Source organism: Fulmarus glacialis, unplaced genomic scaffold, assembly GCF_000690835.1.
Source record: "Fulmarus glacialis isolate BGI_N327 unplaced genomic scaffold, ASM69083v1 scaffold13299, whole genome shotgun sequence".
Taxonomy (NCBI): Eukaryota; Metazoa; Chordata; class Aves; order Procellariiformes; family Procellariidae; genus Fulmarus; species Fulmarus glacialis.
In genome coordinates, this window is record NW_009232696.1 from 16,777 (window position 1) to 30,575 (window position 13,799).

Sequence of the window (13,799 nt, forward strand, 5' to 3'; positions counted from 1 at the left end):
ACTCTGGGAACAGAGATTTGCTGCATCTGCGCTCCTTTGGGAGCGGAGCCTGCTGCTTGGACCAAAACCCTCTGAAAGAAGAAGATATAGTAACATACACTTACTTTCGGTCTGTAACACAGGTGAGTTAGGCATTCTTTTTCAAACTTCCATGGAAAACTTGCCTCCTACTCCAGAGGCAGCAGTACCCCTTACTTAGCATCCCCGCAGATCCCATCTTTCCAATGCAATCTACACCGGACACCAGCCTGAGCTCAGTACCCTAAACCCGGGAAAAGCAGAGAGCTGAATCCACATTTTCTGACATGGACCATCTTTAAGTCTCCACGCAAGGAAATAACAGCAAACAGTTGATTGACGAGAGGAGCTCAACATGAGGTTCAGTCACCAGCTGAACAAGAACCACTCCTGACACATTCACGTTTTCCTCCTAGGGCTGCAAAGTTTCTTCTCTTACGGCTGCCATACCAAACTACGCTCTGCCTCCTGCGACATGAAATCGCATTCTCCAAGGTGCCACAGCCCTTGGTTTCTACCAGCACCAAAGCTCAGATGGTTTTGCGTCTCCCTTCAGTGCCACCAAGGGCACAAAAACGCCCTGTGTTGCCTTACGGTGGTTGCTCTGTCCTCTCTCTCTCCACTGTCATTTCCATCATCCCCCTGTTCTTTGTGTTATGCTCCGCATTCCGTTTGAGGTTGGACACACGTCTCCTAAAGTGCTAAGCACCTTGCAGATCCAGCAAAACAAGCATGGGGATGTGGTGGATGGAAAGAAATGATTCAGTGAGGCCCATGGGAACAGAGCCTGGGTACCGGCACAAGAGTAAGAAACATTCAAGCCAAATATCAGTATGGCCTTTTAAACTGATGAGGACCTTCTCCAAGGAGACAGTCATCCTCTGTGACTTGAGGCTTTAAAAATACCCAGCAGATTGGGCCAACTGAACAAAAAGCTGCAGAACAATCCCACATGAATCCTAGAAGAGACCTTGACAATTACTGGCTACCTTATATGTATATATTTATGATTTTTACAACACGCCCTTTGTAATCAGCCAGAAATTCTATTCTAGCAGAATTGTAGGAATATGACAATTGCCCAGATTTCTAGGCAGCCTCTACATCACCAGTCCCCAGGCTGACCTTCAGTAAGTCTAGATACATTGGAGATCCTGCAGCTGAGCTAGCGATAAGGACACGTACACTTATGCCACCCATCACTTTGTCCATTTTCTCCCCAAAAGAGGCTGTAATCAGTGCATGATGGGAACATTAAAAGCCCTTTTTCAAGTCAGGCCTTGGCAATGCCACCTACATCAAAGTCTCAGAAAGATCTGTTCCTTTCTCCTATTTTTTCCCCATTCTCTGTCTTTGCTTTTACCAAACGACATATCTCCTCCTTTGGCACAGCTGCCCAGCTCAGCTACTTGTGCAATTTGTCACCGCCTGTCCGGTTGCTCCTACTACCTCCCAACCAAAAAAATGAATCATCCCCAACCTGTAAGATGAGGCCATCCTGTTCATACAGCCTTCTCTCACACTGAAAGGTAGACCAGTGATCAACAACACCAAAGGCTTCAGCCTCACACCACTCATGCTGCCAGTAGTTCATTCCTAGTATTTTCTTTGTGCTGCTGGTGAGAAGGGAAGGCTCTGGACCCTCCTCCTCCTCAGCAATCTTCCACGATCCTCTGGGTCTTCCTTAATCCATGGAGTTCCACTCGATGCTCCGTGTCATGATGACAGGACTGGCAAAGGCCAGACGGGTAATTTCATAATCCAAAGCCAATGGGTTTTCTAAACTTCTTTAACACGTTGTCACAGTCGAATTCACACTAATGACTGACGATCCCTAAGATCCTTGACACTACTGATCAGCGATATCCACATCGTTACAATACAAACAAGAAACTTCACCCAGAGAAATCGAAGATGTGAAGGCTGAAAGATGACAGAGAGCTGGCCAACCACACACCGAATCACACGATGGGAATGTCTGCGAATCCTGGTGAATCAAATGCTCCTACCAATTCACAATTTTTAATTGTTCCTTTTCGTCAGCATCCAATGGCAGCTACTTCTGCTCACTTGGGAGTTGGAGAAGGGTGTAGCTCAGTTATACCCACCCATCCTCTTATCCCTCCAGCTTCCTGCGACAGAAACTTCTTTTGATAGTTCCCCAAATGGCATAAAAAGGAACCAGTTTTACTTAACCCTTCCCGTTTTGCATTAGGCAGTTTTCATTCATCAGCTGAAGCTATCATTTCTCTCCTACCAGGAGACCTCCCAAGTGCATCGTACTCACGTATATGAATCATGAATCCCCCCTCCCCAATTTAAAATGTCAGGATCCACCTACCAAAGGAAGAGACCAGCACGTGCCTCCTCCACCCTCTCCCCGCACTAGCGCTCCCTCCAGCTCTTCCCTGTTGAGCTCGGTACCCTATTTGCAGAGATGCTTTAAGGACAGTTTCATTTTCTCCTGCTTTTATTGACACACCAAATAATGACAGCAGGATATTATACTGAAGCAAACACCAAACTGGCATGAAATTACTTCCTTGGGTAGCTAAGTTAAAAAATCCCATGTTTTAAAGCTTGCATATTCGTAGGGCTAACACATGAAATATCCAAGGCCTTTAGCAACACAAAGTCCAGGAACAGGTTCTGCCCACTACCTCAACGAGCTGATTAACAATCCTCTCCCCCATATAAAAACCCTGGATTAAAATACATCTGCCAGTAAAACAGGTCTCTTCTCCATGGAAACGGCATTCCCAGCTGTGCATACGTTACCTGCTGAGACGCTGGCACCGGCTGCACTACTGGAGCTTGGGCTGATGCAGAAGTGTGAAGTGCCACAGATGCTGCTGAGTCTGATCCACCCTCCGAACTCTGCATGCTCACTGCTGGGGAGAGCAGAGGGGACATCAGCCAGGGAAAGCACAGCTACACACCGCAGCGAAAGCCCGAGGAACCCGCGTCTAACAGGAACAAAATCCCAGTGGAAGATCCAGGGGAAGTGCTAGGAAGGAAGGTAGCTACCTTCCTACACAGAGGACTCTTTTTAGTCTTGGAGCTAATTTTAATACAGTATTATATTAAGAAAAAAGAAAGTTGCACAATTGTTCCACAGAAAGGAGAGGGAAGGAACAGAAAATGCATTTCTAAATATAACCGAAAAGTAGCGTTGGAAAATTATCGTGTCATAGTGAGGATAACTTCAGATCTGGAAGAGTAAGAGCATATTTTAAAAATCATTTTTTCTCCCCCTCTGCTTTATCATGTTTAACTACTGCAGAAAAAAATTTTAATCAAATCTAAGTACATGCCTGGAGCTTAGCTAATGCTTTCATTTGAAAAGTGAGGTGGTCAATTTGGGTTTATAATCACAACCGATAATCAAACATGAATAGCAGAAGAACAGCGATTGACCATCATTTTAAAACCTGCAAACCACCACCACAAAGAACCGCCTCCACTCTCCCATCCGTGCCCTTGCCCCAAAACCCCATCAGCCTCACCAAGGTCCCCACAGACAGACATGCCATCGCCCTCCGGTCCTGCTCCCACGCTGCCACCCCACCGGGCTGATGCCCTCAGCACCTTCGAGTCACCCGGGTCCCCCTGTCCCGGCACTCGCCCAGCATCGCTCAGCCACCTTGGGAAGCATCCCAAGGGCCAGGCAGGAATGTCCTGGGGATGGAGAGGTGGCACGAGAGCAGGGCTGAGTGCCTGCCCTGCAGCACAGGCTCTCCATCCCCCGGGTCTCCTCACTCCCTTTCGGCACTGCCCGGCCCCCCGTGTCTGTCCCCCGCGGGGCACGGGGCATGTTAAAGCCCAGCCGCCCGAGGGACACCCAGGGTTGCTGCGATGGTGCTTCCCGAGAGCAGACAATGTCGTTTGGGGGTTTGGATGTAATTGGGAGGGTGGGAGAGCCTTTTTTTCCCAGTTTCTTGTAAAAGTTCCTGTTTAAAAAACTGTTTAAAGAGGGTTTCTGCTGTCACTTGAAAACCAAAAGATTCAGAAACATCCAGGTTTTGAGCAGTGTCATTTCTCCTTTCTCAGCCTCGCCGCTGAGCGTAATGTAGCCTCCAAATAACAGCGTGAAATGTTTTCTGTTTTATTTCCCTTCTCCATCCAATATTTAAACTTTTTCCTCAACTTTGTGCAAGTTAAGAGGTAAGAGGAAAAATGAGAAACCGAGGGACCCTGCTCATTTGATAGCTCTTTGTGATAAAAAGAAATGTAAGGGAGAGATGAAGTTACAAAAGTTACCTGTTTATTCTCCTTCAGCTACTGAAAAAAACCCCAAATATTTAGATTCTTCACAAAACAGGTTTTAAAGATTTTTTTCCGGTCAGTGCTGACCCCATATTCCCATACTACCCATTAACAAATTACACCAATTACTCTCCCGACTTCCCTGAAACCCCACAGCTTGCAAGTAATTTTCTCTTTCACGTCATCTTTCTGCATCCAGGAGAAAAAGTAGATACGGAACCCACACAGTCACTGCTCCAAATACAACTACCAGATTAATATAACAAGTCAGAAACAAGGTAAAGGAATTTAGTCACTATTTATCACCATCGGTGTCCCTCCGTAGCCCTCAAGTCTGCCCGCAGCAGACGTGCACAACCCCATTCCCTGCAGCTCCACTATATAAAGGCAGCACCTGCTTCTCCCCATCACCGCCTCTGCAGGGTTTTTAGCCAAAACCTCTTTGGCAGAAGATACCAGTTGCAATAGTGCTGTGGGATGACGAAAAGAATAATTCTCGCAGTAAATTCACGAAACAGCCTCCCGCCTGTTCCAGCCCAAAATTATTTGCAACTCAACATTCGGCCAGCGCTGTTGGCAAAGGAGGGAGGTTTATAAAGCTCACGTGAAGATGCTCGGGCAGAAGAGGGGTCACTTTTAGCATACATATTCCCCTAACTTTTGCGAGGGTGTTTTATTGTCTGTCATTTGTGCCCCGGGCTCTGGTTCACAGCTTTCTAGGGTTTTGCAAGTGGAAAAATATAGCATGGTGAGGTTACAGAAGAAAGTTGGGTAAGTTGCCAAATATATATTAATGATCTATTTGAGAATGGTTCTGGCAGGGTCAGATCTCAGCATTTCAGGTCTACAGAAAGGTCTCTTTTCAAGTGTAGTTATTATCAGAAAAGGACACTCAGAAGCGATGCTATCTCGAAATTACCACCTACTCATCTCTGCTGATAAATTTTGTCTTCTGGTTTTCCTCAGTGACCAAAAGAGACCAGAGAGAGGCAGGCAGGGTGGAAGATGAATTGTCTGCTGCCAAAATAAATCATAAACTTTGCTTTCAGACGTGTTACAAAACGCAGGCTCTGTAATGATGACAACCAAGCCAGACACAAAGACCCCGATGAAATCTGCAGCTGGTACTTCCAGACAAGGTAGACAGACACAGAAGTACTGGACCGCCAAGGCACACATACAAGACTACTTATTATTTTGTTTATCAGTGAAACATCCTGGATAAAGAATAATTCATTTCCCGTTAAAGCCATCCTGCGCTTCCTGAGAATTGGAGAGATAGATACGTGTACGCCATCTGCTAATATTAATTTGCGCTGATGAAAAGCTGACAACACAAACAGGATTCCAACGCTCTGAGAAACCATCGCAAGGTGCTACAAAGCCTTCCTGGGAGCACCTGCGCCAAGGCTCCAGAGGATGAATAAAACATCAGCTTTCAAGGAGGAGAGGAAACGTGGCATCCGAAGTCTTGCTCTTCCCTCTTCTTGGGAGTTGTGCGTGCAAAGTAAGGAACACCCTTTGTAGCTCCTTAATGAACATCGGCTGCTGGAGCTGGGCCGTCTGCTTGTGCAGATCTTTGGCAGTTCTGCCACATCCCTAAAGCAAATGCCCATGAAAGGACTCGCTGCTCTCCTTCGATCTCATTTTTCACCTCCCACAGGGGAGGAAGTTTTACAGCGTTCTCGATCATCCTTTCCTAACAGAGACTGGGTGGCTCAAAAGCGAGTCCTCCTGTCTCCCAAAGGTCTAAGATTTGCTGCCTTCCTCTTAGATCTGGTCTAAGAAAGAGAGGTTCATCCTAGCCACGCTTGCTTCCCACTCCTGGCTGGGGGAGAACGCTGTAGCTCTCTGGTAGCAGAAGTGACCGACAGAAGCTATTAAAAGGTGTCTCGTGGCTTCTGACAGCCAGTGAAAGCCTGACAGCTTGGCAGCCCCCCTGGTACTGGGGAGTTTGAACAAACTGAGAACCTCATTAGTAGTCAACAAAGCCGCTGGTGGGTCACAGAAAGGACCAGCATCCACAGCTGACTTTCTCAGCTCCAGGGCTCCTTACCGGGTTAAGAAGAGCAAAAATTATTTTTTAGTCAATTATTTTTGCCAGGAGAATGAGCAGACGGGACCTTACCACGCATAAAGAATAAAATCACAGTGAGAAGGGCCTTACTCAGATATTGGCGTTTCAGGTAGAGACAAATTTAAAACTCCGGTTGCTCAACACGGCCGGTGATGTCACATGCAGCATCACGACGGTGGAAAGCATTGCAGAAATCTGGATTCCAGGTTGCATCATCACTGAATGAATCAGGCAGATAACAAGGCTGCTGCGCTCTGGAAACCTTCTGTTTACACACAGCTATCTCGGTATCCAAGCAAACAGCGGTGACGGGAAAGGAAATACAGAAAAAACGAATAACTTCTGGGTGCTATTTCTGGTTCTGCCACCAGCTTGCTCTGTGACCTTGAACAGGATGCTTCCCCTTCCCTGTGCTTCAATTTTCCCACTCCTAAAAAAGCCACAATACTCCCCTAGGTAAGGTATTTTTCGAGCACTGGTCTCGGAGGGCTGTCAAAGTCTGAATGCATTTGAGAAAGACAAGTAGTAATATTACAAGCCTTGAGGGTTGATAAAAACTCCAATTGTCACCGTTTCATTCATAAGCCACATTGCCTTCACGTAAATAGCCTTGTTTTTGTTAATCTCTCCTGCCTAAACCAGCTCCAAAACGCTGGGAAAACAGAGATAAGAGGAGCATTTCAAAATATTTTTCACATTCAAGTTTGCAGTGAGAGGGGGGAGAAAAGGAGGGGGCAGCAGAAGGATATCACACAGCTTTCTCCGAGTCGCCTTCGAGTGCCGAGAAGGGAAAGCAGCAGCATCCTCTGCACCAGTTCCCAAGCTCCCAAAAAGAGTTTGGGAAAGGAGGGGGGGCTGATGCGAGAGCCCCCGGTAGTGAGGAGGGTGCTCCTGGGTGCTCGGTCTGTGCTGCAGCCCACGAGCTCTGCCGTCCAGGAGATAAGGAGGAACTGCAAGTATTTTTCCACAGCATGTTTTAATAGAAACTATCAGCTCCTGAACACTCAAACAAAAACGTTTCGGAGCTAAACGCCGAGACCTCAAACGTCTAATAACGGCTGCTGATTAGAGCCAGAGCAGGGACCCTGCCCCAGGGAAATACTTGGTTTATTTTTCTCTGGTGCTCTGGTCCTCGCTCCGCGGGACATGCAAGCACATGGCTAGCTGAGCACCCCGGCTGGCTCCGAGACTTCAAATAAAAGAGGATTTAAATCCCTGCCTTCCTCAGACCCAGGGTCGCTTCTGTTGTAAACGCGGGTCGACCTACTTGGTGTTTTTATGTTCAAATGTCACCATTTGAAGTGACTCTTCAAATAACTCTCTCCCCCCTCCCCTTAGTTTTATTTTTTAAGAGCACCCTTACATAAAGCAGGGGTGGGACTGGCACAGTCTCAGCTCTCATGGGGTATTTAGGTCTTGTATTTACATATCTTTAAATTTTTAAGGTGCAAACGTAAAACATATTAGCTACCCCACACTAGCAGCCAGCGAATGCTTTTTTAAATCCAGAATAATCATACAATCATACTAGTGTTGCTTTCAAAATACTAAAATTGTTACTGTTTCAGTGAATCTCTTGCTCATTTGAAGACAAATCATGAACTATTTTATTTAATTTGCTTTTCAAAGCTTACTTGATCATCCTTTGATCTTATTTAAACTTTTAATATTCCTTTATTACATCCTTTTTTTCTGGCAGAACTTTTGAAATAGAATATAATACTGGGACATACATGAGGGAAAGGAAAATGTCTTCGATGAGTTTTTTGTTGTTTTTAAGAAGAACAGTCAATTATTCTACTTCTGGGACAAAATTTCTCACAGCTACCTATATTTAAGCTTCCCAGTAAACCTTGGTGGGTGGTATTACCTCTACTGGGTAAGTAATTCCCTTCATTTGCCATTTGTAAATGGGCTTAACAACTTTTTCTCAAAGAGTATTTAAATGTGGGGCATAAAAATCCACCAGGAAAATGACTGCCTTGAAGTACAAGAATCAATGGTAAATCAGATTTTTGATGACTGAAGGATGCACTTCATGGCTTTCATTTCAAATTAAGATATAATGGCAGAAAAAGTTTATTTTTCCAGGTGAACCTGCTATAATTATGCTTGCCTTTTTATTAATGAGATTTAGTACCCAACAGCCAGGATGCTCAGCTGTGCACAGTTTGTGCTCCAAGTTTTCTTTCTGTTCAATAGATCTCGGCTGACCAGAGGGTAAAATAACCATGGGGGTAAAATAACCAGGGAATCACATACGGTCACACTTCCATATACAAGTTCATGATACAGCTATGAATTTTTTATCGAAATCTCCTCATATCTGGTATTTTACTGAAAACAATGGGAAGGCTGTAGTTTAATTAAAAAAAAAAGAATTATTTCTTATCCATAACATTGACTTGTTAGGATCAAAATTCAAACCCAAGTTTTTGCTTTTTTTTGTTTGGTTTTGTGCATTTTTTGCATACTTTGAAAGGAAGGGTTACATATAAAAATAGTTATTTGGTTTCTGGAACTTTTACTCAGGTTTAGTTGGCTTGGAGCTTAGATAAATAGGAAAACCAGAACAGCAATAACTGAATTCAGAAGAAATGAAAATGCTATTTAACCATCCCATTCTATATGGGCTTTAAGTGGTATTTTCTCCCCCGACTACAGAAAAAGGAACTACGGTCTTTACATTTAATAGATTCACTACTGAGAATCCTCAAAGCTCTCAAAAGTGAAAATAATAAAAGGAATGCAGGGAATAGCAGATTTTTACTTTCTTTTCTAGCAGATGCACACTGTCCATCAGCTTTATCTACCATACTCTATGCCACTTTTATTTTACTAAAGAAAACTTTCTTAAATACTTTCCATTTCATGCAAGATTTTTGGCTTAGTTTGTATTTAATAATTTGCATGAAAGGCATTAGTTGTGTTTTAACCAGAGCATAGAAAGGAAGTGTTTCGTTCTTTGGAAGACTAAACTTTTTTATTTTACGTGAATGAAAATGCAATCGAATGAATGATACCACCTTACAGCAGAACTAAGGCAAATACTTGTATCAAACCCAGCTTGCCTCCTGCCTCCACATGCATCCTTTATCCTCGCGGTGCATGTCTCCAAAGCGTGATATCTCCAAGAAACAACAGGCATTCCCCTGAAATTCCAATCAGGAAAATATTAATTTTTTTTTGTCCGTTGCCCATAGAACTCAGAAGCCGGAGGAGCACACGAGCAGGCACTTGCAGATGGCCAGCACGTGGCTCTGAACCAAGACCAAGGGCCAAATATGTCCCCCTCTTTGGAAAAACATGATTCCAGCTCACCCATCAATGAAACCAAAAGAAACTCTTCGCTTTTGGATGGCTGAGCCAAAGAGGACCTGCTCTACCAGCATCCACGTTTAGGAGATATCTTTTCCTTCAGACCATACCAGCGATGCTCGGAGAACAAAGCTCCCAACACGGCTGTTTTGTGCAGCTCAAAGCATTGGGAAGTCTGGCTGCTTAGCACCCGAACTTAACCCTTGTCCAAAATGTTGTACAACTGGCAGTCACGATACTAGCTTGGCTTAGGAGAGCTTCAGTATTTCCTGGTTCTTCAACTGCTCTAAAAGCCTTGGGAGAAGAGCCTGCTATTCTGGCTTTCAGAGGGAGCAGGTTAGGACTGGACAGAGTCTTGGTTCACCAAAACCTCAGCCTCCGCACCAAAACCCCTCATCCCACGCCGTGGACAGTCCGTAATGCCTGCACCGAGCCACCCCACAGAGCCTGGGACACTGTAGCAACAAGCACTCGTGTACCGTTCGCATCCCGAGGGCTGGAGCAGCATTTGCCTTTTGCAACCAGCACCTCCTAAACCAGCATCCCCTTCCAGCAGAGGATGGGGGAGAGGTTTGGGCCATCTCTGTACTCTGAGCAGCGTGAATGTGCCCTCATCCTCATCGCAGCTGAAAGCGAGCTCTTCCAGACTAACGGGAGCTGGCATTTGAGCCGGCTCATCTAAAGAGTGTCCTGAACCGCATGTCATAACCTTTAGCCTTTTAATAAGCGGTGGTAAGTGGAGGGGACGGAAGGGGGAAGCAAACATGACAAGGAACTTCATAATAAGCTGATTCTGGAGAGGCTGCTTATTACATTGCTTCAAAATGTTATAAACAGAGAAGGCAACAGAGCCTTCCACTGATTAGGTTAAATTAATTTAAAACAGAAGCAAACACTGCTTGTCTAAGAGCTCTAGTTACCTGGAAACACAGATAAACCCAAAACACGCGTTTCAAGGGCAGCAGGCAGTATAGCTGGTTTTTTCAGAAACACGGTCTTCATGGAAAAATACAAATTTGGAAATGGCTTTTATTAGCAATAGTTAATAATATACCGAAATACAAATATACACTCAGTCTTTAATCAGATTTCATGGAATCAAGTCAGGTAATAGATATAAACACACACACAGAATTGTTGTGTAACAGCGGTTCACTAATCTTTGCTGTTTCTTTAAAAGTAACTTTCAGAGAGGCCGAAGAGAGTGAGGAATGTATCTGTGCTGGCCGTGTAATTTGGAGTTTCCTTAAGAGCCAGCTGAGACTAAATAGCAGAAGCCGTGATGGTTTAATGTTGCTGGCAGCAGCCTGTGGACAAATCCCATGTGCACGGATCTCAGACCTGAACACGGGCAAAGTAACGTTGCGAACCTCCCTCCCATACAAAAACCTGTCCTATTTTCTTTCTGGGTTAATAATACGAACACTCTCCAAGTGTAAAAAGCCAGGACTGGATTCCTTCAGATCTGAATGCATCCCTTCTGGTGCTCAGAAATGCAGGGGCCAGCATACCGCCTATTTACTGCCATGCTGCATTTCACCCTCAGTCTCCCACAGACTTACCTGCACGAGTCCCAGCTATTTGCTCTTAAGAAAAAGTCCAACAGCTTCCAGATTTTTAGCCTAGCACAAGCCTGTCAACAAGTGCTTGAAACTCCTTGTTTCTTTCGTATTAACTAGCTAAATCTCGACTTCAGAAAAGTTTTGCTACAATGATGGCAAATAATGCTACCCAAAATAAAAGTCTTGATATCTGCTGAGCGGTAAGGAAGCTTTCACATCGGGAAGGAGGAATTAAGAGTCACACACTACACTGTACTCCATATCCAGGCTTTTCAGATACCGGCTGCAACATATGCATTGGTGCTATCTGGCGAAAGCAAACACAAGCTCTGGGCTCAAATTAATAATTTTCCCGTATTTTTAGTCTGTGCAGTGTAGGGGTTTCCCAGGGCCGTGATTCAACAGGGGACATACAGTGTGTCAAGCAAAAATCTGGCACAAAAGCATTTCAAAGGTTCCTTTCTAGGGCAAATCTTAAAGTTTCAGTCATCAACCAAACCAGAACATCTGGTTACTGGACCCCTGCGGTCTGTAGCTCTGCTTCTGCATGCTCCCAGGACGAACCCAGGTACCTGGGTACAGCTAATCCTCCCCTGACTGAACTGGGCTCATTTTGGAACAAGGAACTGCAAACCTTGGTACTCGACTGCGTTTTTGCAAGACCCGCTTTTATAGCTTGTCCTATGCATATGGAATATGTCACTTTTTAAAAATTAATTCCAAGAGATCAGCTTAATTTAAACTGTATGTTCATCAGCCATCACTTTTTACATGTTTAGACTACACAATCCTTTCAATGGCCTTAAGGCTAGCCAGCCTTTTGACGATTTAAGTGTGAAGTAGGAGATTTGCTGCAGTATTTCATTTAGATGTGGGGCGGCAGCAGCAGCTGTTTCCATCGTGTCTATCCGGTGAACAGCGAATACAGAAGTAACCGCTGCCAACACAGTCCAGTATATTGTTATTTATTTATATAGCACCATTCACAAGCATTGTGGTACTTAACAAAGTTAAGCAGAACAAGCCACAAACATAAACTGTGGCCGTTCAGAGAAGAGACGACTTCGTCTCCGATTTTACAGCAGCAGCTGAGTCAGTGCTCCGGAGGTCTCTAGCAGAGATTCCACCATGGGATGGACTGAAACATGGCACGAGGGGATAAAAAAGTGGTCACGAGCATTAGTGTTGCTGTGGGTTTGTACTGAGTAGTTTGAGAAGCCAGAAAGGAGAGTTGGAGCAAGGAGAGAAACATTTTTCCCTCTGAAAGGCAGCTAGTGCCTGGGTGAGCATGAGGAGGAGGAGGGCTTGTTTGCTTTCTCCTGACACGAAGGGCAAGTTTCTTTGTCTCTCTCAAACGTCTGCACAAGCTCTGACTCCACCATCCTTCCACCTACACTCGAGATGCTCTTCCAGGCTGTGCTAACTCGGTACACTCCTGGGGAGCACTGCCCTGACCAGGGACTGGTGTTACTGGGGAGGAACCACCATGGAGGTCTGGACTCTGCTCCTGCACTCCACAGAAAATGGGGTCTTGCCCTTTACGTGATGGTGCCACACCAAAACATTCTCATGGGGATGTGCAAACTTTTCTCACGAGAGTTTGGGATTTGCTTGTTGATGATTCTGCTTCTACACGTGCAGTAAAACTGCCCCAAGTTCAAAATCCTAAGTGCATTTGCAAGTGAGCTCATCAGAGTCACAGGCTGGCATGGGGCGTCCCAAAACTAAACTCACAGTTGTTGTTCGGCTGTTCCATCGCAGTATTCAGTGCATGTTTCAGCAAGTAATGGGACAGAAGCAATTGCTTTCCAGACCAGTGCACTGCTACCGGCGAAGAGGGGAAATGAGCTGGGTTTTTTTCCTGTGGAAATTTAAAGTTCATACAGCTATTGGTGACTGGTACTGCAGACTCCAGGACTAAATAAGACCCCAAACAGAAAACACAAACTATCTAGAGACATGCAATTCTTCCTGGAAAGGCAAAGAAATGAGAAGGCTGCTTTAGATGCCCTAGAAACGCAGTTTGGGAATATGTATTTGAATATTTTGCACTTGGAGAAAGACACTGCTATATTTTTGGTGAGGACAGTAATAGGACAGACCGTATTCTAGATGAACGGGAGAAGATAAAGGCTTGCAACAACTGTACACTGCTCTAATAGTTTGCACTTTCCCAAAGAAAGATAATTGACTGTTACCGAACTAGAATTAAGCGAGTTATATCTTTTATCCAGGCAACAAATTCCTGTGGGCAGTATTTTTGGCCTGGAGACACGAGTGGGTGGCTTTCCGACAGACATCTCAGCCCACGAAACTTTCTGTCTGTAGTCTGGCCAGAGAGGGGTTCAGATAACACCCAGAAAACAATTTTTTTTTTAATCCATTCAATAAGTGGGCAAGGCAAAACTGCAGTTTTAAAAGCTCGTCCTCCAGCGCTGTGCTGACGGATCAGGATTGTGCTTAGGGTCGAGTGGGAAGATTTATGTCCTTTTGAACCATAAGCTAACGGGGGTTGTCTTTAGCCCTAATTCTGAGGGGTACGGGGGACCCCCCACGCC

At 45.0% G+C, this 13,799-nt stretch overlaps 1 protein-coding gene across 1 annotated transcript in view; it reads right to left on the bottom strand.

The window, feature by feature from the left end:
• The window catches only part of LOC104082061 (DNA-binding protein RFX2-like), a gene marked incomplete at its 3' end in the record, with an annotated part of 19,554 nt that extends 16,623 nt beyond the window's left edge, over positions 1–2,931 (bottom strand). The window contains exons 1-2 of the mRNA XM_009585022.1: positions 2,797–2,931; positions 1–71 (exon numbers count right to left, since the gene is read on the bottom strand). The exon at positions 1–71 is cut by the window's left edge and continues 19 nt beyond it. Of these exons, the coding sequence (XP_009583317.1) occupies positions 1–71; positions 2,797–2,931 (206 nt within the window). The remainder of the gene's footprint in view (positions 72–2,796) is intronic.
• Between the last annotated feature and the right edge of the window lie 10,868 nt (positions 2,932–13,799).